The sequence below is a fragment of the Lutjanus erythropterus genome, chromosome 20 (genome assembly GCF_056507025.1).
Source record: "Lutjanus erythropterus isolate fLutEry1 chromosome 20, fLutEry1.hap2, whole genome shotgun sequence".
Taxonomy (NCBI): domain Eukaryota; kingdom Metazoa; phylum Chordata; class Actinopteri; order Lutjaniformes; family Lutjanidae; genus Lutjanus; species Lutjanus erythropterus.
Window position 1 is genome coordinate 11,679,968 of NC_139336.1, and position 25,354 is coordinate 11,705,321.

The 25,354-nt window shown below is 35.0% G+C and overlaps 1 protein-coding gene across 2 annotated transcripts in view; it reads left to right on the forward strand.

Annotated features, from left to right (window-relative positions):
* il11ra (interleukin 11 receptor subunit alpha) overlaps nt 1-8,930 on the forward strand; it is a 55,672-nt gene extending 46,742 nt beyond the window's left edge. Inside the window, exons 7-12 of one of the 2 annotated variants that reach the window (XM_084746515.1) lie at nt 1,324-1,487; nt 2,323-2,467; nt 4,057-4,142; nt 6,690-6,802; nt 6,962-7,041; nt 7,767-8,930. In XM_084746515.1, the coding sequence (XP_084602641.1) occupies nt 1,324-1,487; nt 2,323-2,467; nt 4,057-4,142; nt 6,690-6,802; nt 6,962-7,040 (587 nt within the window). In that variant the 3' untranslated portion in view covers nt 7,041; nt 7,767-8,930. Of the gene's footprint in view, nt 1-1,323; nt 1,488-2,322; nt 2,468-4,056; nt 4,206-6,689; nt 6,803-6,961; nt 7,042-7,766 lie in introns of those variants that run through there. The other variant, XM_084746514.1, reaches the window with a different exon arrangement.
* The last annotated feature ends 16,424 nt before the right edge of the window (nt 8,931-25,354 follow it).

The window sequence follows — 25,354 nt, forward strand, 5'->3', positions numbered from 1 at the left end:
TTTTAATAATTTACACAGATTTGTCTGTTCATTTGCTTTTGTAATAAATTTGTTAAATTGTAAAGAGACTTTATGGACACCCTGTATTTTGAGCCATAAAAGGAGAGAAGTTATTTTTTTATTTTAATTTTACCCTTACTTCTCTACTGACATGTATAGAAAACCAAACCTGACATTCCTTGCACTTTTCCATGCAGGTATTTTATTTGTACAATTTATGTATGACCTGTGAACCACTGAGCACATATTAATAATATTTTTTCTTTGTTATATTTTGTTATAACTTTGTATCAAATGTACAAAAAAAATGTAAATTAGATCTTTTTTGCAATGTAATTTGAACTGCGTTTTCTTCCAGTGTGAAGTAATTGGTAGATTACAAAGCTATGCTTTCAAAGTAGCTTCCCCAACTCCGTACACAGTGTTCATGTCTTTATAAAAGCTAAAGAAGGCATCTGCTTTTCCTGTTTTCCAAATTTCCATATACATATACCTTTTCATATTTATATACATGTATTAGACTGATTAGACTACATGAGCATTGCAAGGCACATCCATGGATGCACACAAACATGGAAGAGCAAACGTTCATGTAAAGATAAAATGAACTCTTCATTAAAGAAAAGATGATGTATTTTTTATACATTCATACAACACCCACATACACATCCACAGACTTACACACAAAATGTCATCATCTCTAATGCTGTACATAATTCTTCCACCCTGCTCTTGTGACTGTGCCCTTTTGGTCCTCATTTAATGACCTCAATTATCTTGTTTTGCTGCATGACGTTCCTGTCACTCTCAAGCAGAGCTATTGAAAGTGCCCTTGAGACAGTCTGCAGAGATAGTGGAAGCTGCTCACCCGTTTTTCTCAACCTCTGCATTGTTTTTTATCACAGTGGTTTGATATGCGCTTCATAATGTGAATAGAGTCTGGGGACAGCATTCAGAGAATTAGTATATGGTTCTAGTAATACCACGGTGATGTAGGCATAGAAAAAATGGCAAGTTGACCAAGCAGTTTTTGATTCAATGTTGGATTCACTGTAGTTTTCTCAAAGCCTGCAAAGACATGGCAATACAAGGTCAGTTCATCAGAGAAAAAATGACCGCACCAATAAAAAAACACAACCAGATTAAGAAATCGAGCATTTATATCTGAGCTTTGGTTTGCTTTGTTACATTTTGCCATCTTGTAATCGAAAGTAAATTACTTTTCTAAATTGTGTCTTATTGTCTTTTAAATAGTATTCCAACCACAATGGAAATTGTTTTGGCTGAAACTCACATTCTTTCTTTATGGCTCTTTCTTTGCAGTGAAGCCAGACCCTCCAGAGTCAGTGATGGTGAAGGAGCTAGAGGGCTATTCAAAGAGGCTTGTTGTCTCATGGGACTTTCCCTCGTCATGGCCGCTCCATGATGCGTTCCCGCTTGTGTTTCAAATCAGATACAGGCCTCAGGGCTCTATATACTGGTCAGAGGTTAGTAAGCATTGTTGATGGGGGTACAGTATCATAGACTGTGTAAGAAAATGCAACTGTAGCTTCTCACATTTTATCAGCAGTTTAAATAAAATAATTTGTTTACTTACTGTCAGTGGTCACAAACCTAAACACCTTTGGTCATTATTTTTGTAACCTAAGACAATCACAGAAAATGACACTTAACAAAAACAAAAAGAAACATTTTTAAAAAATGGGGTTGAAGTGAAAATGTCAAATGATTCCTTTATTAAATATTGAAGGAGACAAACCCTGCTGTCTCCACCAGAAATCAGTCCTCATGATCATCATAAACTACTCAAGTTTAAAATGTGGTTTTGCAAAATTTTAGGTCGATACATTTTTATTTTTTGTTGGTTCCTCATCACATCAAGTGATGACTTACTGCAGGTAGTAGGTTAACTTGTAATGACATTTATAAAACATATATGTACAATCTATTCTTGTCAAATGACTGTCATTCTTGAAAGGGTTAAGTCGCTTTTACAAATTAAGTCCCTATAAAGGAACTAAAAGAAAACAACAGGAATGTGAAAAAACAACAGTTTCACTTTTCAACCCAAGTCTGGCATGCATCCGATGAGTCTCAGTCTTCTTTCAAATGGTTTTCATTGAGCTTTTGCTTGGTGTGTCATTCAGAACACACACTAAAGCCAAAAACAATTTAAAAAATATGTTGGCAATGTAGCGCTACAGAGCTGTTTCCTGATCTGAACTTTCGTGACACGTTGATGTGATGCCACCATCAGGACATCAGTTTTTCTCTCTGTTCACTGCTGCTTTCTTTCTTCCTGTCTCTTTCTCCATCAATCAGATTTACTCTGAGGAGAGTCCGGTCGTAATTTTGGACGCTCTGGCCGGCCACATCCACCAGGTTCAGGTCCGAGCGCGAGACGAGCCGAACTCTGAGAGCCAGTGGAGTGAATGGAGTCCACTGCTTCTCGCCAGGCCCTGGCAAGGTCAGAAAAAAAAAGACCATCCACCACCATTTTGATAGGTCAAGCCAATTTATTTTTAGAGCACATTTTGAAGATTTTGATAAAATGTGCATTAATAGTTAATGAAATTGTAACTACTTAGATCTATTCAAAGTGTCATTCATTTTTCAAGCAAAAAAATATCCCAGAATCCTGATCGATTGATGATCTTGAATGTGGAAGTTTACTGTTTTTCCTTACCTTAACAGTGCACTAAACTGATTATCTTTGGGTTGTGGACTGTTGGTCACACAAAACATTTTTGGGTGATTTGAGTTTCAAACTATTTTATTATGTTTTAATAAAAATCACTAGTTGCAATGCTGTATGTTGCACAGAAAACTAATGAATAATCAACTTGGATCTCTGTATTAAGCAGAGATGCCTCTGGTGTCAATATACAAAGATCACTTCTTGACTTCATAGATATAACAAGTGTTGAAAACTTTGCTGCCAACACGCACCAGGCAAAAACAGAAAATATATCACATTGGAAACAAGCTATCATTGTAATTAAATCCTTGATGTAATTGTTGTCCCCAAGGTCCAGGGTGGGTGGGGTGGGAGGGATCCAAAGAGAGCAGGTGGGTAAGGCAAATGTTTTTATTTTTTGTGTTTAGTTTCTTTATTTTCTCATGGTTTCTTGCCAGTTTCATACTGATTAATGCATGGCCATTTGTGATTATATTAATTTACTATTTTGATGATCTATCAACTTGTAACCCCACCCGCTACAATATTACGTTTACAAATAAAAAAAAAACATAATTTCGTAATGAGTGTTAAAACAGCAAAAAGAAAGAGTTGGGTCTAACCCTTTCTTTTACTGGTAACCAGGGCAGTGAAGGAGAGATGTAATCTCTTTTCCTGGTACCTGTGAGGAGTCTTGTTGCTGCATTTTGGGCTTGCTCTAGGTGAGATAAAACTGACTGGCATAGAGAGAACTGCCACTCCTAAAGTCTTCACATCCATACACAGGAAGGAATGATTTTAAATTTTGCAGAAGTCTGACTCATCAAATATAGACTGTGGGTATAAGCCTGCTGTTTGCCGCCTATTACAGGCAGCATTCTCCTCTCCTTCCGCTATCTGTGTGCTACAGTTTTTCAAAAACGGGAATCCACAACTAGCCCAGCAATCTACACACTGAAAATGGCAAGTTACCCTAACCTGGTCACTGATGGTACATATGTAAATAAGCTAATCATTAGCCATTTTTATGCCAGGGCTCACCTCCACGCGTCAAGTTCCCCCACGATGACTGTTCTGCAGGGCACCATCGCTGCATCCTGGGTTTTGTGCTGTTGCTGCCCAAGATGATTGTGATTGGTCAAGATAAATACAGACAATAATAATAACAGTACTGTGGAGATGGCTGTTCAAGACTGATTTCGCATTGATCTGGTTGGGGATACACGGTCATGCAGCAAGCAAACTGTATCCCGTCTCTAATACTATGACCTTAGATTTGCAGTAGTTTAACAACAGAATTGGTACTTTTTGCATTTTCGTCGTTATTCACTTGAAAAAATGCCTAAAAATGTGCATGTGTGTCTGTGTTTGTTGTACAGTCTACACCACCCCTGAACCTGCAGACGACCTGCCAGATCCAGATCTTTTCCCCATCAACACAAAACCTGAAACCTCCACTACAAAGTCATACAGTAAGACTCCTTTGTGTACTCAAATGATAATTGCTTTGTGACTGTATCCAAAAGCTACATGTGCTTGTGTTGTAGCTCAGCAGTAGTACAATTACTGTCATTACTGTTATTGTGATCCTGCTACTTCTTCTACTCCAGTTGTTTCTACTACAATTGCCAAAGCTGACACTATAATAATTGCTACTTCTGCTTAAAATACAGATACTCTACTGTTACTATAATTATTACTGCTATGTTAAGTACATCCACCGCTACATTGCTATCTTTGCCAGTATTACTACTATCATAACTGATTTGACTTGAATGTGACTTTTGAAATAAGACAAGGCTGTTCCTTGGTTGTTTTCAACCAAATTATTTGTCCTCAGACTGTGTTTGCGCCTGATAAGGTAGATTATGTCAATCATAGCTAATCAAACTGCAGGAAGAGTATACTTTTACCTCACTTGTCTGGCAGCAACAAGAGGCCATATTAGGCATTAATGCAGCAATAAGTCATTGTTTACTGTTTTTATACTCTACATAGAACAGTGCATGTGCCTCATTCCTGGTGTCATCACCAAATTGCATATAACTGCAGTAAATTGTACCTGCAGGGTGTTATGTTTCTACTGTATATCCTCTCCTGGATGAAAAGTTAAGTACATAGCAGCTCACATATATAAATGGGCAGAAGCACAGGAAAAAGCAACCTACATTTGCAAGCATTCACATCTTAACCGTATACATGCAAGATATACACAAGTATACACTTGTAAATATACACACACACACACACACACACACACACACACACACACACACACACACACATTCAGTATACACAAAGAGACAAATAACACAGTTCTGGCAGCACAGTAGAGGCTGAGAGTTGGCTGTGACTGACACCGTCAGATTTCTTTTAGCTGGTCTGCTGGGAACCAGATGTCTTCTTCTGTTTTCTGAGCGTGTGTGTGTGTGTGTGTGTGTGTGTGTGTGTGTGTGTGTGTGTGTGTGTGTGTGTGTGTGTGTGTGTCCACTGTCATCTGCAGATGTGCTCGTAAATTGTTTTTTAATCTTGTAAATACCAAGTGCTTTTGCACATTTTAGTGTTGATGTGTATGTCTGTGCTGTACGTTTCTGTTTTCAAAGAGAGTTGTTTACTTCTCTCAGAATGATAAATGCATGTTTGTGTGAAAGCTATAATGGCTGATTTTAAATTAACTTCTCACCAGAGACTAATTAAATCAGAGAACACACACATACCACTTTTTTTCTTTCTTTTTTTGGTCTCAGACACAGAAATGCTAAAAATGAAATGAATGTACAAAAGTATGGAATTAATATTTCACAGGGTTTTTGCTTTTGTACATGAGTTAATGACAAGAAATCTTCCTTTAGATCACAACTTCTGTTTTTCCTTATTTCATTACAGTTTTTTTTGTAAAGATTTGCTTATTTAACATGCTTGCTTTGCAGTGCTATTGCAATACACAAATATCACCAATTGTGCATGAAAAAATAAATAAATTCAAAAGGAAGGGAAAGAAAAGACCCTTATATGCACACACAAACATACCTGCAATACAAAAATAATCATTATAAACATAGTCATGATACTACATATACTTAATTATAAAGGTAGAACAGCAATGACACGATGACATATATGACGTGTAACTTACCTGTTGTAGTTAAGTAAGAAAATATAGAATGGAAATAAATAAAAATAAAAATAAAACACACACACACACACACACGTATATATATATACATATATATATATATGTATATATATATACATATATATATGTATATATATATATATATATATATATATATATATATATATATATATATATATATATATATATATATATATATATACATATATATATATATATATATATATATATATATATATGTATGTATATATACATACATATGTATATATACATATGTATGTATATATACATATGTATATATACATACATACATACATTTATATATATGTGTGTGTGTATAGAAATCATTAACTCGATTCAACCATAGACTGTATATTTAATAGGATTTCAACCTATGTATTATACAGTCTGTGGCTCACACTCACTATTTAGACTGCACTACTCACAGTTGCTACATACTTTATTGCTCCTTGATGTATAAATCAGCAACTATTTTTTTTGTCCTTCCACTTTTTTAATATTGTGTTATTAAAATTTGTTGAGATATTGAGGGAATTTTTCTGAGGATATATTGAAATTGAAAATTGAAATAAATAATTTAAATGAGTAAATTCACAAGGGTAGAATATTCATTTGTCTTGTATTAATTCTGACTATGAGCAATAATGGAGGATCCACCCAACATTTCACCACACTTAAACATCTGTCACTTCTATGATGCATCTGTTCCTCTGTTTCCCGCTCAAACCTCCTCACCAGCCTTTCATCTGTGATTCAGCTCTCTTCTCTGTTGCATCAACTTTTCTTTTCTCTGTATCTCCCCCCTGAGTGTTTTGTTGACCCCTCCTTGTTGTTGTCTCTCCCTCCCCCTCTTTCTCTTCCCATTCAGATCCTGCAGAGGATGAAGGTAATTTGGGTTTGGTGATTCTGCTGGTTTTGTTCTCCGTGGTCATCCTCACCACCGTCCTTTCCCTCATCTTTGTTGTGTGGTAAGACACACACACATACACACACATACACACACACACACATATATCCCACATCCACAGGCCACAGCTGTGTGGTCTGTCTTTTTTTCTCTCTTTTGCGAAGCATGACATTTTTAAGATTTTTTTTCTTGGTGTTTACTTGTTGTTTTATATTTCCAGGGTGAGGCAGAGACGGCGCGATCATGTGACTATACAAGAACTTGCTTCTATGGTCAAGATGAAGTCCATGCCAATCTAATGTGAGACATATAATTTGTTCTTGCACATTGTTGTTGTTTTGTTTTGCATTTTATGTCAGATTTAATTTCTTTGTCGCTGCACGTGTTATGAATATGTTGAGTTCTCAATGATAGGTACACATGGTTGTTTGTGTTCTTAGTTTAGCTTTTTTAGCAGATTCAGACTTCGAAGCTAGTTAAAATCCTAATTAAGTGTCACTTCATTTAGATTTATCACTATACCACAAAAAGCCCTCAAATGGGAGCACAACCAATGAGAAGAACGCAGTGAAGCTCTGCCTTAGTGAGAACTGAAATGGTTCAAAGTGCTGCTATAAACAACATTCAGACAACCCTTCAGATAGCCAGCCAACTTGTGATTATAAGCCTAACATACACACACACACACACACACACACACACACACACACACACACACACACACACACAAACTCACACACAGATTATAACCTTGAAAGTATGTCTGCATATCTCTCATCCTGCTCTGTTATTTAAAACTGTGCTTTTAAGGCAGCGCTTAATTACATTATGATTTATTCATGTTTTTTAAAGTTGCCATTTTTCTTCCATTTTCCTCCATCTACTCTCCTTCATATCCTCTCTTCTTTTCTCTAACTTCTTTTCCTGACTTTCGTCAACTTGTTTACTGTTCCTTCTCCTCTCCTCTCCTCTCCTCTCCTCTCCTCTCCTCTCCTCTCCTCTCCTCTCCTCTCCTCCCCTCTCAGGTTGATTTCAAGCATCTTCTCCTCATCAGCCCGTTCTAGGGCTCCTCCTGAGAGTCAGCCTCTGCTTTTACCACTGTAGAATGCTGGCCATCCGTATATCATTACACTACCCAGAATGCATCAGCCAGAGTCCATCCAGGACCACAGGGACAAACCTACACAAGGACGTTTGCAGAGAAGGGTAAAGTTACCCAGCATATAAAAGCTGACTGAAGGGTACTTTTTGTGAGATTTCCCTGGACATATCCAGTGGACACATCTAACTGCACTACCCACAATGCATCAGTAGACTCCACCTACATGTCCTACATTGGGACAGGGAAAACAGACCCTACTCTGTTTCTTTAAGTTCACTACAGCAGCTGCCATTCTCTTCTCAGCGGACTGTAGGAGCAACACTGCGTCAAGATGTCTGAGTTCATTCACAACCGATGCTGCTTCACGTGGACTGACTCCTCAACAATTTTGGAGATGAGTGATATTTTATTTTTTTAAACATTTGAACTTTTAAGCAACAAGTAAGGACAGGAAGTGCAGCTGCCAAACAGGAGAACATTTATAGGCTTTTCTGGGACAACTTGCCTCGATTTTTCACCCAGAACTCCTTGCGTTCTTTTGTTTTGTTTTGTTTTGAGAACCATTGATTCAGTGTGCGTCCCTTATTACATCGACTGACCGACCGACTCAAATGCTGTGAAGGAAGCATAACTTCTGCCAGTCTCTCTGTGTGTGTGTCTGATGCCAAAGCAGCAACTTACGGGCATTATGGTCTCAGCTGAGGGGCAACCTGTTACTGGCTCCTGACCTGAGGGGAGGACAAGGAGAATGAGGTCCGGGGTGGGTGGGTTGGATTATCTAGACTCATTTATGACAGTTGATTTCATGTTGCATGATATGCTTGTGTTTGTTGTTTGATGTCTTTAGCACAGGTGATTCTTTTGTTTCTTTTGTTATACCTCTTTCTGTCCATCCATCCACTGTTCCTGAATGTGTGTGAATGAAAGACACACTTGCGGAAAAAGAAAGAGAGAGTTAAGAAAAGAGAAACTGGCCTTTCACAAACCACCAGCATTATGAAATTACACAGATACTTGGTTAGCTAGAGAATATTAAAATATAGATATTCAGCTGTCCTGTGTAGACACCAAAGAACCCCAAATAACTTACTTACTTTTTAAGCGATCAAATATTCTCCTTGCAGGATAAAAACAGTCAAGCCCAGCCTGGTTGATCTTATCTTAGTCTATAGCAAATCTTTTTTTTTTTTAAACATAAAGCCTTTAAAGAGTAACTAAACACCAGGATGAAAAGCAGTGTTGTGCTGCCCTCTGTAGTTGAAAGACGACGCACCCAGCACCACTGATGGGAGTGGTCAGAAGTGTGTTTCAATTTGTTGTGCCATTAAATACACAAACAGTGACGTCACAGGGTCCCCAGGTACACCTTAACATCACTGCAGTGAGGTTAGAAGTTAGCAACTATAGGTCATCAGATCACGATTTTCAGTGGGTGTTGATTTGTTCTTTAAAATCAGGATGGCGCAGTATCTTTGTGGCTCACAGGTAGTCGAACAGTATAATGATGTTTTTGGGTCTCTCTTCTGAAATACATGCTTAATATGACAGCGTCCACTGTAGGACTGAAATGTAAAATTTTCATTATCAGTTAATCTGTTTAATCTGTCTGATTATTATTATTATTATTCCACGAAATGTCAGAAAATAGAGAAAAAGTCCTGATAAAAATTTCCAAAAGTTTAAGGTGATGTCCTCACATTACTTATGTCGGACAAGGCCCAGTATATTAAATTTACAGTGATATAAAAGTGAGAAGAGCAGCAAATCCTTATGTTTGAGAAGCTATAACTGGAAAATATTTGGCACTTTCTTGTTAAATGTTGAATCAGTCAGTGAAATATTACTACAAGCAATTCCGGGCTTCAAACTTTTTCATGGTTCAACAAAAAGAAGCTGTTCTAATGACCCAAAATCTAAGCTGCAGGCAGCAGTGAACCTGTTTCAAGCTTTGAAAAATCACTTGCAGCACTTACAAAACTGTACAAAGTGCTGCTATTTGCGCCCCTTTATTGGTTGTGAACGAAAAGGACATTGATTATTAATTTACAACTATATTAATTATGATTATAATAGAAATGTGTATCTCAGTCCCTCAATGCTTACCAAATTTGGTGTAGACAAAGTCGAAATCCAAAAAGAAGATGTCACATACTGTTTTTCACATGTATGCACATTAGCAAAAAAAAAAAAAAAAAACAATGACAAACTTTTATGGTCCAAGAGGCCTTTTTGTGGAGCACATTGATTCTACACTTGCAGGGTTTGAACGCTGATTATCACAACATTTGTTGACTGACTAATAGATTAATCAACCTTCAGCACTAGACCTTTGTTACACAATTAAAGTTCCTATGATGCCTTTTTAACTTGATAAGACTTCACAGTGTGATTTCGTTGGTCAGTCAGGATCACGTCTGGTGAGACTGATACTACCTGCAGATAAGAGGAATAATGGGAAAATAAGAGGCATAATTTTACTAGAGTTTATTAAAAAATTAAAGTAAAAATATAACTGTTGTGGTTACATTTTAAATTAGAACTCAGTTACACAAAATAAGTGTTAGTGATGAAATAAAAAATATTTTGTAGTTTTAAAGGTAGAAATGCATGATAACAAGCCGCTTTGTTTTATTAGGGAAAGCTCGCAGGCTAAAAAAGCACTTTGTTTTCCACCAGAGTGATTCAATGAAAAATCATCTTACCTAAAAGAAAAATAAAGTCTTTGAGGAAACTGCTCTCATGACCAAGACGTTTTGGGTGTCTTCTGGATGGCGCTACTGTGGGTCAAAAGGAAATGAAGGTGGATGCAGAAAGCGCCGCAAGTTTTGACATGGGGTTCTTTTCACATGGTTTAGTAGGCTCTCACAATCACTGCTACCATCACCACAGACAAGGATGAAATGGCTTGTAGGCAGTTACTATGGATACGTATGATCCTATGCACCACTTTAAGTCCAGATGAAACAGCGCTTCGAGAGTATCTAGTTTCCGTATCGTGACGTATTTCTGAGTGAAACAGGACAGGCGGGCAAAAGATAATGTGAGGAATTTGATTTGGATGTTGAAAGGTGGGCATGTCTGTGTCTTGCATCTTGGCTCTGTTATTAAGAGTTAAAGATTGATTGATGGGTGGATGTCATGATATTATTGGTTGGTTTGAAGCTGCGTAAACACACATATGTTGTTACACAGGACAAAAACATGATTGTATTTTGATACAAAATACAAATTGATTTTTTTGGCTCTTTTTTGGGATCTGAATGTTTTAAAAAAAAACATTTTTCATTTCATCTAATAACAGAAACGAGATGCACCAGGAAGCTTACTCTGCATTAAATTAGAATTATTTGGCAATATGTTACAATTTTTTACATTTTTCAGTGCATCATGGACACAAATCAACCACAGAAACAGTAGTGATACGTATTGATTCTACTAATCTGACTTCATTTGGTAAGAATATGTCATATCCATGACAGACCAGTCAGGCCTTCACCAGCTGGTCAATTATCTCGTGAAAGCTGAGTTTATGTAGCTGAATGGCAGCGTGTTGCTGGGTGGGTGCAAGCATGAGATGAGCACAAACACGACTGGCTGACAAGAGCGACTCTCGCTCACTGTACTCGTGTCCCACGTCCCACCGACTCGTGGAAAATGAATGATTTCTGGGTGGCCAGTGCTAACCGTATGAAAATCCCCAAATACCTCTAGTACAGTTTATCTGGTTTAGTTTTAGTGCTTTTGACACCTGCGCCTACAAACCTTGTGTCCTGGCTGACTTTCTGCAACAGATGGAAGTGAGAAGCTCTACTGTTTGAGTGGGTGCTCTCAAAAAAAAAAAAAAAAAAAACTTTCTCTCTGTCTGTCTTTCTTTCTTTTGGTCTAGTGGTTGGTTATATTCTGTTGATCCAAAGCTGTGTAGTTATCAACCAATTGATTGATTGATTGATTGATTGATTGACTGACTGTGTAGTTTGTGTCAGAAACACAAGGTGCATCTAAGTCAAACTTTTTCCAGTTTGACGACTGTATGTTCTCTCAAGCTAGCTCCACATATTATGCATGAATCCAGTTGAAGCTTTTTTGTATATTATTGTATCACATTTAAAAAAAAAAAAACATTTCATGTATGTTTATTATAAGTGATGTTTATATGTAGAGAAAAAAACATATTCATTGGGGTAGTTTCACAGACATGGTTTAACTCAGTTTTATAGTTCAGTATATTATATACAGTTTAATTCTGAAATCTACGGAAGCCCGGAGAGGAAAGTAAGGTGGAAGAAAGAAGTTCATTCATGTTCTGATCTAAATTGTTTTCTCTCCTGAGTTTAGGAATTTAACAAGTGAAAAAAAAAAGTTTTTCTTCCAGGATAGTTGTGTTAAATTCTTAAAAATCTTTTGATCTGTTGAAATTGTTCATGTTTTATTCCTGGTCTGAATTTCTTCATGCACTCTAAACACAAGGCATATGTATTCTAAGTAAGTTATGTAACATCACTGTCGGTCTTTATTTTAGGCTAGAAACGTATTTAGAACATGGGGTAGTGGTGCAGTTCAGCCCCTTGTGGCCAAAATGAGTAACACTGATGATCCTGACCAATAAATAAATAAAAAGTCACCACCTCGTAAGTTTTTCCCCACCTATTCCACAAATAAAGAAAATAAAATTATATTGATAATAAGGAACTTAGAAAGATTATCCTGGTATAAGTAGGAGAATTTTTTGGGGGGGATCAGACTGATCAGAAAATGGATCACCATAATTTTCTTTTTCTCACTTGCCTCTCAGGGCTTCTGTAGAAAATCATTAGGCATAACACGCATTTTATTTAATTGGAGAGTAAGATCTTTCTTATTAGTATTCTTTATTACTGTTCCTATTACTTACATTGCCTTTGCGGTTTGTGTAGTAATTCCAGATGACATTGCATTATAAAAGCTCAAAAGTAACTGAAGGGAGATTCCCACACAAAAGTAGTTTTGGTGACTGAAGGTAATCCATGTCTGGAGAACCATCCCAGCATTGTGTATTTGTGTCTTTCTACCCAGTTATATGAAGCTGTGTTGCTGTACGATTACTGTATGGACATTGTGTTTACTGAATTCATCCAACTTGCTTTACTTTAGTGTTCAGTTTCATTCTTTTTTTTTTTTCAGTCAGATGAATGGCAGTTTATTTTTTAGCACCTCTTGAGGTCCTGTGACAGCATTCACAAAGAGTTTTATTTTCAAATTAGATTTGACAGGGATCTGACCTACTTTCTGTTTGAATCGGAGAGGAATGTTTGCAGACAGATATCAGATGGCTGAGTTAGAAAATGATAAAGGCAAAATATTCCATAAAAAAATCAAAATGGTCAAAATGACATCAAAAATTCATTTTATTAAACTGGATTTGAAAATTGTTAACTAGCAATGAATGGGCCAGTAATGAATGAATGTAAGATGGTTTTTATGTCATTTTACCTCCAAATATTAATTTGCCAATAATTTCCTTCAGTGTTTAATTAAATAAATTTTTCCTAATTTTACCTGTAAGGTCTGGTTGAAGTGACTTTAATCAAGATCATGGACACACTACCTGCTCACTCGTAACTTAATGGGGTAGTTTGGATTATTTGAAGACGGGTTGTATGAGGTACAGTATTTACTGATAGTCAGTGTTTTACCTACAGTAGAAAGGGGTTGTCTAAATGTAGGCTATAGTTTTACTTTGCCATCAGAGCACTCTTTCCAAAGGGAAACCACTGTTAAATAAGCCAAATATTGCTTTTTTTCACACCAACCAAACTCCACTCATTTTACTTTGCAGAACACAGTAGCTGCTGGTCTGTCGCTGCCTTGATTGGTTAGTTTGTTTGTGTTACATTGTGTGACACTGGTGTTTTAAAAGGTTAGATCAGAGTCATTGAATTCACAATTGCAAAAACAGTAACAGATCAAGGCAATGCCAAAGAGAGAGTGATATTTGGGTTATATATCGGTGGCTTCTCATTGGAAAAGGCTTTCTGAAGGCAAATATTTTTAAATATAGTGTATGGCACATATCCATACACACACTCACACATAGTACACTGCATTTTAGCCTCTCATTTTTTTAAGTGGCTAAAATACATACATATATAGTGTACCTCATACAAAACAATCCAAACTATCCCTTTAATTACTGTAGTAGAGTGCTAAAAGTGACATGAGGAGAGATATTTTGCTGGGTTTCACAGGCAACAAAGTTAATATTTTTACAATCTAAACAGGAAAATCAAAGTCAAATTATTTTTTCCCTCTTGCTGAAAAAGGTTTTTATGATACGTTTTTCAAAGGCACTTTGCTAGGTCAAATTTTATAAATAAACCATCCATGAGATTGAATTTTATGCGGGTCATGTGCAGTATTAGTGACTGTTTTTTAACCCTGTCCATCCTGTATTTAAGGTTCATCTGTTGTCTGTAAGTATCGAGTTCCACCTTTCTGTTTCACTCTAGTGGTGTTTTCTGTTTTTGTCGACACACTTGTGGTATTCTCACTCTTTCTATGTTCCTCTGCAGTATGTGATGGCAGATGGAGCCTGTTGGTTTTAGTTCTTATAACTCAAATTACACTCAGGCATCCATTCTCAGATGTACATAGTCCTACTTTTGGTTTTTGTTTTTTTGTTTTTTGCTTTATGTGTACGACAGATATCACCATAAGCTGTTTTTTTCTTCCTGTCCTTGTATGTGTCTGTGAAATAAATACTATTTTATCACACTTCTTATGGTTTCCAAGCTTTCTTCGATATCTTCTATTCATCTTCCACTAAAACTGCACCTGTGTGCTCATCAGAAACAAGTTTGTCTGTTTGCTTCTTCTCAGTGTATTGGTTGGTTAAAACAAATGACAGTTCAGTGTGGCTGGCTGTAACACTGGTGATAAATGTCAGCTGTCTGACGTCCAGAACATTTCAATTGCCCGTCTCTTTCTCACGCTGCTAGTATTGTTTGTGTTTGTGACTCTCCAAAAATTGACCGAATTTCCCCTAAAGCCTGCTGCAGCCTCTTTCATGAAGTTTCCATTACCTGATTGTGATGGTTTCTGATGAATTCCAAATGCTCCAGCCGGCTTTTGTTGTCTTTGTGAAAGGGTCTTTTAAACATGCACAACTGGGGGAAAGTTGCCCTGGTATTCTGGCTCCACTGCCCATACCGCAAACATGCCGTCATGGAGGCTTTAGCATCTTCAGGGTGTAAGTCTCAATTACCGGACTGTATTCTTTATTATTCTTCTGGTTGCCATTATGATGTGGACCACTTTATGCCTTTGTAGATAAGGAAACCTTTCCTGAGGAATGTTTTGCTTCATATTTCTGAGGAACCAGAAATATGAAGTACAAAGTGAGTTTAAACCCTAAGAACAATGGAGAAGACAGTGAAAGTCGTTTTATGTAAGTTGCGTTCAGTGGAATGGCAGCTCTGACTCAGGCCAACACTTCCTTCCTGCTGTGTTCAGGATATTCCCTATTAGCGGCAGCTCAGCACAATGCTTTGAGAGAGTCCCAATACAAGCACTCAGCTGCTGGAGGTCAGCAGCACGTGCTGATAAGTGCGGATATGTGACATTCTTATTAACGGCAGTCACTGTGGTCACAAGTTGCAGTTTCAGGATAAATGGCCAAGTAGTTGTGTCTGCTGATGCACAGTACTACAGGACACCCTCAGAATGGACACAGTTTAGTTAAGTTTAGGTGCAAAAAACTACTTGGTTAGTTTTAGGCAGTGTTGTTATCAAGATCACCAGGGTTTCTGCAAGTGTAAGCAATCTCAAATCTGATTTTTTTTTAGGCCCTAAAATGTCATAAAGGGAAACACTGGCAGTTATCATGTCATTATCCAGTGAATGTTGATGGTAAAGGTAGTCAATTGAAGCAATGAGTTCCTCAGTGTGCGCTATACTGGTCAAGAAAGGTCATGGACAAAAGGAAGAACAACAGATTTTGCAGAATTAGAGCTCCATTTTTTTCAGTCAATATAGCATAACTGAGAAATTCATTGCTTTAACTGACTTCAACTGACATTTACCATCAACACTGACTGGACATTCACATGACAAGTGCAGGAATATGATTTTGACAGATCTTAACATTTGACTGGATGATGAAGTTACGTTTATAACATTGCTTTAATTTCAGTCTTGCTTTCAGGTGTGTTTTGGAGAAAATAAATTATTGATTATGGTGTATCAGCTACAAAATCAATCCAATGTGATACCAGTATCCACAAATACAAACAATGCAGCCCAACATTAAAACCTGAGATGCACTGAATTTTGCATGTAGTGGCTAAATATCAGTTATATGTGAATAAATCCATTCTCTCTGCAAGTTATCCGGATTTTCCTTCATATCCTTTGTTCTCTTTTTGCAAGTACAGACATGAAATAAGTGTTACATTGCATTCATAATCATTTTGAAAAGATTAAGTCTTAAATTTAACTTGTCGAAACCTGCAGAAACCCTGATCACCTAACTCAAGACCGAGTCCGAGACCAGAGTGTATAAGAACAGTGTACTGAGGCTGAGACAAACCAAGACTTAGCAGGGTTGAGACCAAGATCAGACCAGTGCAACTCCCTCACTGCATGACGCACTTGAGATAAAACTGATCTGAAACATGCGCATTCTCATAAACAGTAACTCGCAGAAAATAAATGAAGTGAAGATCCCATGTTCTATGTGATGCCCGTTGATAAGATTCCTTACTCCCTGAACTTATGAACCCTCGAGGCAAGATGTTTGCAATCTGCAAATCCACCACTACATGCCACTAGATCCTACACACTGGTCCTTTCAAAAAATGGTTTGATTTTGTATTTCATATTTTGTGTAATTAAAAATAAAATCAATTGAAAACAGAAAAGCAAAAAGGCCACTTTATTCATATTCTGAGTCACTGGCTTGACTGTGTTTTCACAAATAAAGCCTCACTTGAGCACAGTGAGATTTCAGCGGATTACAGGCCTTGTTTTGCCACATCTAAAATCATATCAGAGGAGGGTTCAGAAAGCATTTTAGCCTGAGGTACGATCAGACTGAAAAGAATGTGCAACATTTTGCTACGGGTTCCGGATTTCAGAACATGTCCTCAAAACTGCGTGCAATGTGCTTTGAGGTACATTTTCTCTCGTTTGGTGGGTGTATCAGAGGCATTATCCAATCTACAGCGACATGTAAACATCACCGAATTTAGGAGGGTAATGTGTTTAACACACCACTGTTTCCATTTAAATAAATGTGTTACCTTTTGTTGGGGCTGAACACAGACCTGGAACAAAGCAACCTTGTAAATTACCATATCCAGCATCAGAATATGAAAAAAAACAAAAAAAAAATGCCTTTTTCCTTTCTGTTCTCTAGTGAAATTTCAAGTTAAATACTGAAAAGGACTTGCAGTAAATTGTTTGTGTGGTGCTGGACTGTTTTTCTGTAGCAAGAGAGAACGACTCACCTCAGGTGACTGGACTAAAAAGCACATTTCTACTACTTAACATTGATTTCATTCAGTGCATTTTCTTTCCAATAAGGATGGGCAATTTGGCAAAAAGAAGAAAAGTCATAACAAAACATGTCTGTTTGTAATGAGGATGATGTCTGTGCAGAAATCAGCATGTTTGCCTTTTCTACAATGAGGTCTGACTGTAATTAACCCTCTATGGTACACATTATGATGCCAGTGAGGGAAAAAATGTTTGGAGTGTTTTTATGTCTCAAAATAGACTAAATAAACATAATCTGAAGAAATTTTATTTTTATTTTTATTTTTTGGAAGTTTTTGGGGTTCGTTGCCTGTAGGCAACATTGTACCATAATGGTGCATAAGTGAAAAAGAACGTTCATTTTCCAATTTGAACATGGTTTATTTCATAAACATATGCAAAAATATTCAATAACATCAAGAAGTCACAATTCATTTTAAATTTTAAATTAAAAAGAATTATGAAAAGAATTTAAATATATGTATGTATGTATGTATGTATGGTCATATATATGTATGTATATATGTATGTATGTATGTATGTATAGTCATATGTATGGTCATATGTATGTATGTATGTATGTATGTATGTATGGTCATATGTATGTATGTATGGTCATATGTATGTATGTATGTATGTATGTATGTATGTATGTATGTATGCTCATATGTATGTATGCATGGTCATATGTATGTATGTATGGTCATATGTATGTATGCATGGTCATATGTATGTATGTATGTATGTATGTATGTATGTATGTATGGTCATATGTATGTATGTATGTATGTATGTATGGTCATATGTATGTATGTATGTATGTATATATGCTCATATGTATGTATGTATGTGTATGTATGTATGTATGTATGTATGTATGTATTCATGGTCATAAGTATGTATGTATGTATGTATGTATGTATGTATGTATGGTCATAAGTATGTATGTATGTATGTATGTATGTATGTATGTATATATGTATGGTCATATGTATGTATGTTTGTATGCATGGTCATATGTTTGGCCATATGTATGAATGTATGCTCATATATATGTATGTATGTATGTATGTATGCTCATATGTATGTATGTATGTATGTATGTATGTATGTATGTATGTATGTATATATGTATGGTCATATGTATGTATGTTTGTATGCATGGTCATATGTTTGGCCATATGTATGAATGTATGCTCATATATATGTATGTATGTATGTATGCTCATATGTATGTATGCTCATATGTATGTATGTATGTATGTATGCTCATATGTATGTATGTATGTATGTATGTATGTATGCTCATATGTATGTATGTATGTATGTATGTATGTATGTATGTATGTATGCTCATATGTATGTATGTATGTATGTATGTATGTATGTATGGTCATATCCCTCTATGGTACACATTATGATGCCAGTGAGGGAAATGTGTTTTTATGTCTCAAAATAGACTAAATAAACATAATCTGAAGAAATTTTATTTTTATTTTTATTTTTGGAAGTTTTTGGGGTTCGTTGCCTGTAGGCAACATTGTACCATAATGGTGCATAAGTGAATAAGAACGTTCCTTTTCCAATTTGAACATTGTTTATTTCATAAACATATGCAAAAATATTCAATAACATCAAGAAGTCACAATTCATTTTAAATTTTAAATTAAAAAGAATTTTAAAAAGAATTTAAAAAGTTTCTTGGCTAAATGTTGCCTGTAGGCAACATTGTACCATTTAGGAACAACCCATTGAAATAAATGTGTAAAGTATAAAACTTTAAACTACTTAAATATACAAAGATAACCATTACCATAACCATTTGAAAAACAAAAACAACAAATTCCAGTGTTTGATCATCACTGCTTCATTTCAGTGCATGTTTTGTGTCAGTCCCCTGTGTCTTTCCTGACATGTGTTGCCATCACTTGTGGTGTTGCTGCTCAGTGCTTATGGAACTCCATGAAGCAGTTTTTTTCAGGAGTGAAGCACAGGCAGGTGACACATTTTGTGCACTGTGATTTCACTATACCCTTACATCCAGGGTATCTGCATCTGCCCCTTTTCTCCACCCAAATAGGCCAGTGGTCAGTGTTGTGTTTGCTATAGTGATTCCATAATGGTTCACTGTTACAGGCAATATTGCAACTTTCCATGATGGCACGTTGTTGCCTCAGGGCAACAGCTGCATTTTAACAAGTTTCCACTATTAAATTAGTAAATAAGTTGCATGAAACTATCAAAACAAAGTTTATTCACCTATTAGTGTGAAGACATTTTTTTCCAGGTGGAAAAGGGACAGGAAATAACTTTTTGAGAGTCTTTTTTTGCAGCAAGATAGCAGAGCTGTCTCCTTAGAAAAAGCTCGCCAAGAAGGGTTTCAAAATCGCTTCCTGGAGGTCATGTGACAAATTAAAGCATTGTTAATGGTTCCCTATGGTTTTACCTCTTTTTAAAGTATCGCATCATTTAAAGGGATGCATTGTGGAGATGTGACAGGGCAAAAATGGGTTTGTTGCCTGAGGGCAACATGTTACCATAAAGAGATATGCTCATATTTATGTATGTATGTATGGTCATATGTATGGCCATATATATGTATGTATACTCATATGTATGTATGTATGCATGGTCATATGTATGGCCATATGTATGTATGTATACTAATATGTATGTATGGTCATATGTATGTATGTATGTATGTATGGTCATAAGTATGTATGTATGCATGTTCATATGTATGTATGTATGCATGGTCATATGTATGTATGGTCATATATATGTATGGTCATATGTATGTATGGTCAAATGTATGTATATATGTATGGTCATATGTATGTTTATATGGTCATAAGTATATATGTATGTATTTATACTCATATGTATGTATGTATGTATGGTCATAGGTATATATGTATGTATGTATGTATGTATGTTCATATGTATGTATGGTCATGTATGTATGTATGTATGTTCATATGTATGTATGCATGGTCATATGTATGGCCATATGTATGTATGTATGTATGGTTACATGGTCATATGTATGTATGTATGTATGCTCATATGTATGTATGCTCATATGTATGTATGCTCATATATATGTATGTATGTATGTATGCTCATATGTATGTATGCTTATATGTATGTATGTACAGTATGTATGGTCATATGTATGTATGTATGTATGTATGTATGGTCATATGTATGTATGTATGTATGTATGGTCATATGTATGTATGCATGGTCGTATGTATGTATGTATGCTCATATGTATGAATGTATGCATGGTCATATGTATGGCCATATTTATGTATGTATGTATGTATTCTCATATGTACGTGTGTATGTATGTATGTATTCTCATATGTATGCATGTATGTTCATATGTATGTATGTATGCATGGTCATATGTATGTATGTATGTATGTATGTATGTATGTATGGTCACATGTATGTATGAATGTATGTATGCATGGTCATATGTATGTATGCTCATATGTATGTATGTATGTATGTATGTATGTATGCATGGTCATGTGTATGTATGTATGTATGTATGTACGTATGTATGTATGTATGCATGGTCATATGTATGTATGCTCATATGTATGTATGTATGTAAGTATGCATGGTCATATGTATGTATGTATGCTCATATGTATGTATGTATGTATGTATGTATATATGTATGTATATGTGTATGTATGTATGGTCATATGAATGTATGCATGGTCATATGTATGTATGCTCATATGTATGTATGAATGGTCATATGTATGTATGTATATATGTATGTATGTGTGTATGTATGTATGGTCATATGAATGTATGCATGGTCATATGTATGTATGCTCATATGTATGTATGTATGTATGTATGTTTGTATGTATGTTTGTATGTATATATGTATGTATGTATGTATGGTCATATGTATGTATGTATGTATGGTCATATGTATGTATGTATGTATGTATGGTCATATGTATGTATGTATGTATGGTCATATGTATGTATGTATATATGTATGTATGTGTGCTCATATGTATGTATGTATGTATGTATGTATGCTCATATGTATGTATGCATGGTCATATGTATGTATGTATGCTCATATGTATGTATGTGTGGTCATATGTATGTATGTATGCTCATATGTATGTATGTATGGTCATATGTATGTATGTATATATGCTCATATGTATGTATGCTCATATGTATGTATGTATGTATGTATGGTCACATGTATGTATGTATGCATGGTCATATGTATGTATGTATGTATGCATGTATGCTCATATGTATGTATGACCATATGTGTGTATGTATGTATGTGTGTATGTATGTATGTATGGTCATATGAATGTTTGCATGGTCATATGTATGTATGGTCATATGTATGTATGTATGTATGTATGTATGTATGTATGGTCATATGTATGCATGTATGGTCATAAATATGTATGAATGTATGTATGTATGTATGTATGTATGTATGTATGGTCATATGTATGTATGTATGCATGGTCATATGTATGTATGTATGTATGCATGTATGCTCATATGTATGTATGACCATATGTGTGTATGTATGTATGTGTGTATGTATGTATGTATGGTCATATGAATGTTTGCATGGTCATATGTATGTATGGTCATATGTATGTATGTATGTATGTATGTATGTATGTATGGTCATATGTATGTATGTTTCTATGCATGGTCATATGTTTGGCCATATGTATGAATGTATGCTTATATGTATGTATGCTCATATGTTTGTACGTATGTATGTATGTATGCTCATATGTATGTATGTATGCTCATATGTATGTATGTATGTATGGTCACATGTATCTATGTATGCATGGTCATATGTATGCATGTATGTATGCATGTATGCTCATATGTATGTATGTATGTATGTAGGTATGCATGGTCATATGTATGACCATATGTATGTATGTATGTATGTATGTGTGTATGTATGTATGGTCATATGAATGTATGCATGGTCATATGTATGTATGGTCATATGTATGTATGTATGTATGTATGTATGTATGTATGTATGTATGTATGTATATATGTATGGTCATATGTATGTATATATGGTCATAAGTATATATGTATGTATTTATACTCATATGTATGTATGTATGTATGGTCATAGGTATATATGTATGTATGTATGTATGGTCATATGTATGTATGGTCATGTATGTATGTATGTATGTTCATATGTATGTATCCATGGTCATATGTATGGCCATATGTATGTATGTGTGCATGGTTGCATGGTCATATGTATGTATGTATGTATGCTCATATGTATGTATGCTCATATGTATGTATGCTCATATATATGTATGTATGTATGTATGCTCATATGTATGTATGCTTATATGTATGTATGTACAGTATGTATGGTCATATGTATGTATGTATGTATGTATGTATGTATGTATATATGTATGTATGGTCATTGTATGTATGTATGTATGTATGTATGGTCATATGTATGTATGCATGGTCGTATGTATATATGTATGCTCATATGTATGTATGTATGCATGGTCATATGTATGGCCATATTTATGTATGTATGTATGTATTCTCATATGTATGTATGTATGTATGTATTCTCATATGTATGTATGTATGCTCATATGTATGTATCTATGCATGGTCATATGTATTTATGTATGTATGTATGTATGGTCACATGTATGTATGAATGTATGTATGCATGGTCATATGTATGTATGCTCATATGTATGTATGTGTGTATGTATGTATGTATGCATGGTCATGTGTATGTATGTATGTATGTATGTATGTATGTATGCATGGTCATATGTATGTATGCTCATATGTATGTATGCTCATATGTATGTATGTATGTCAGTATGCATGGTCATATGTATGTATGTATTCTCATATGTATGTATGTATGTATGTATGTATGTATATATGTATGTATGTGTGTATGTATGTATGGTCATATGAATGTATGCATGGTCATATGTATGTATGCTCATGTGTATGTATGCATGGTCATATGTATGTATGTATATATGTATGTATGTGTGTATGTATGTATGGTCATATGAATGTATGCATGGTCATATGTATGTATGCTCATATGTATGTATGTATGTATGTATGTATGTATGTATGTATGTATGTATGTATGCATGGTCATATGTATGTATGTATATATGTATGTATGTGTGTATGTATGTATGGTCATATGTATGTATGCATGGTCATATGTATGTATGCTCATATGTATGTATGTATGTATGTATGTATGTATGTATGTATGTATGTATGGTCATATGTATGTATGTATGTATGGTCATATGTATGTATGTATGTATGTATGTATGGTCATATGTATGTATGTATGTATGGTCATATGTATGTATGTATGTATGTATATATGTATGTATGTGTGCTCATATGTATGTATGTATGTATGTATGTATGCTCATATGTATGTATGCATGGTCATATGTATGTATGTATGCTCATATGTATGTATGTATGGTCATATGTATGTATGTATGTATGTATGCTCATATGTATGTATGCATGGTCATATGTATGTATGTATGCTCATATGTATGTATGTATGCTCATATGTATGTATGTATGTATGTATGGTCACATGTATGTATGTATACATGGTCATATGTATGTATGTATGTATGCATGTATGCTCATATGTATGTATGTATGTATGTATGTATGTATGCATGGTAATATGTATGACCATATGTATGTATGTATGTGTGTATGTATGTATGTATGGTCATATGAATGTTTGCATGGTCATATGTATGTATGGTCATATGTATGTATGTATGTATGGTTGCATGGTCATATGTATGTATGTATGTATGCTCATATGTATGTATGCTCATATGTATGTATGCTCATATATATGTATGTATGTATGTATGCTCATATGTATGTATGCTTATATGTATGTATGTACAGTATGTATGGTCATATGTATGTATGTATGTATGTATGTATGTATGTATGTATGTATGTATGTATGTATGTATGTATGGTCATTGTATGTATGTATGTATGTATGTATGGTCATATGTATGTATGCATGGTCGTATGTATATATGTATGCTCATATGTATGTATGTATGCATGGTCATATGTATGGCCATATTTATGTATGTATGTATGTATTCTCATATGTATGTATGTATGTATGTATTCTCATATGTATGTATGTATGCTCATATGTATGTATCTATGCATGGTCATATGTATTTATGTATGTATGTATGTATGGTCACATGTATGTATGAATGTATGTATGCATGGTCATATGTATGTATGCTCATATGTATGTATGTGTGTATGTATGTATGTATGCATGGTCATGTGTATGTATGTATGTATGTATGTATGCATGGTCATATGTATGTATGGTCATATGTATGTATGCTCATATGTATGTATGTATGTCAGTATGCATGGTCATATGTATGTATGTATTCTCATATGTATGTATGTATGTATGTATGTATGTATATATGTATGTATGTGTGTATGTATGTATGGTCATATGAATGTATGCATGGTCATATGTATGTATGCTCATGTGTATGTATGCATGGTCATATGTATGTATGTATATATGTATGTATGTGTGTATGTATGTATGGTCATATGAATGTATGCATGGTCATATGTATGTATGCTCATATGTATGTATGTATGTATGTATGTATGTATGTATGTATGTATGTATGTATGCATGGTCATATGTATGTATGTATATATGTATGTATGTGTGTATGTATGTATGGTCATATGAATGTATGCATGGTCATATGTATGTATGCTCATATGTATGTATGTATGTATGTATGTATGTATGTATGTATGTATGTATGTATGGTCATATGTATGTATGTATGTATGGTCATATGTATGTATGTATGTATGTATGTATGGTCATATGTATGT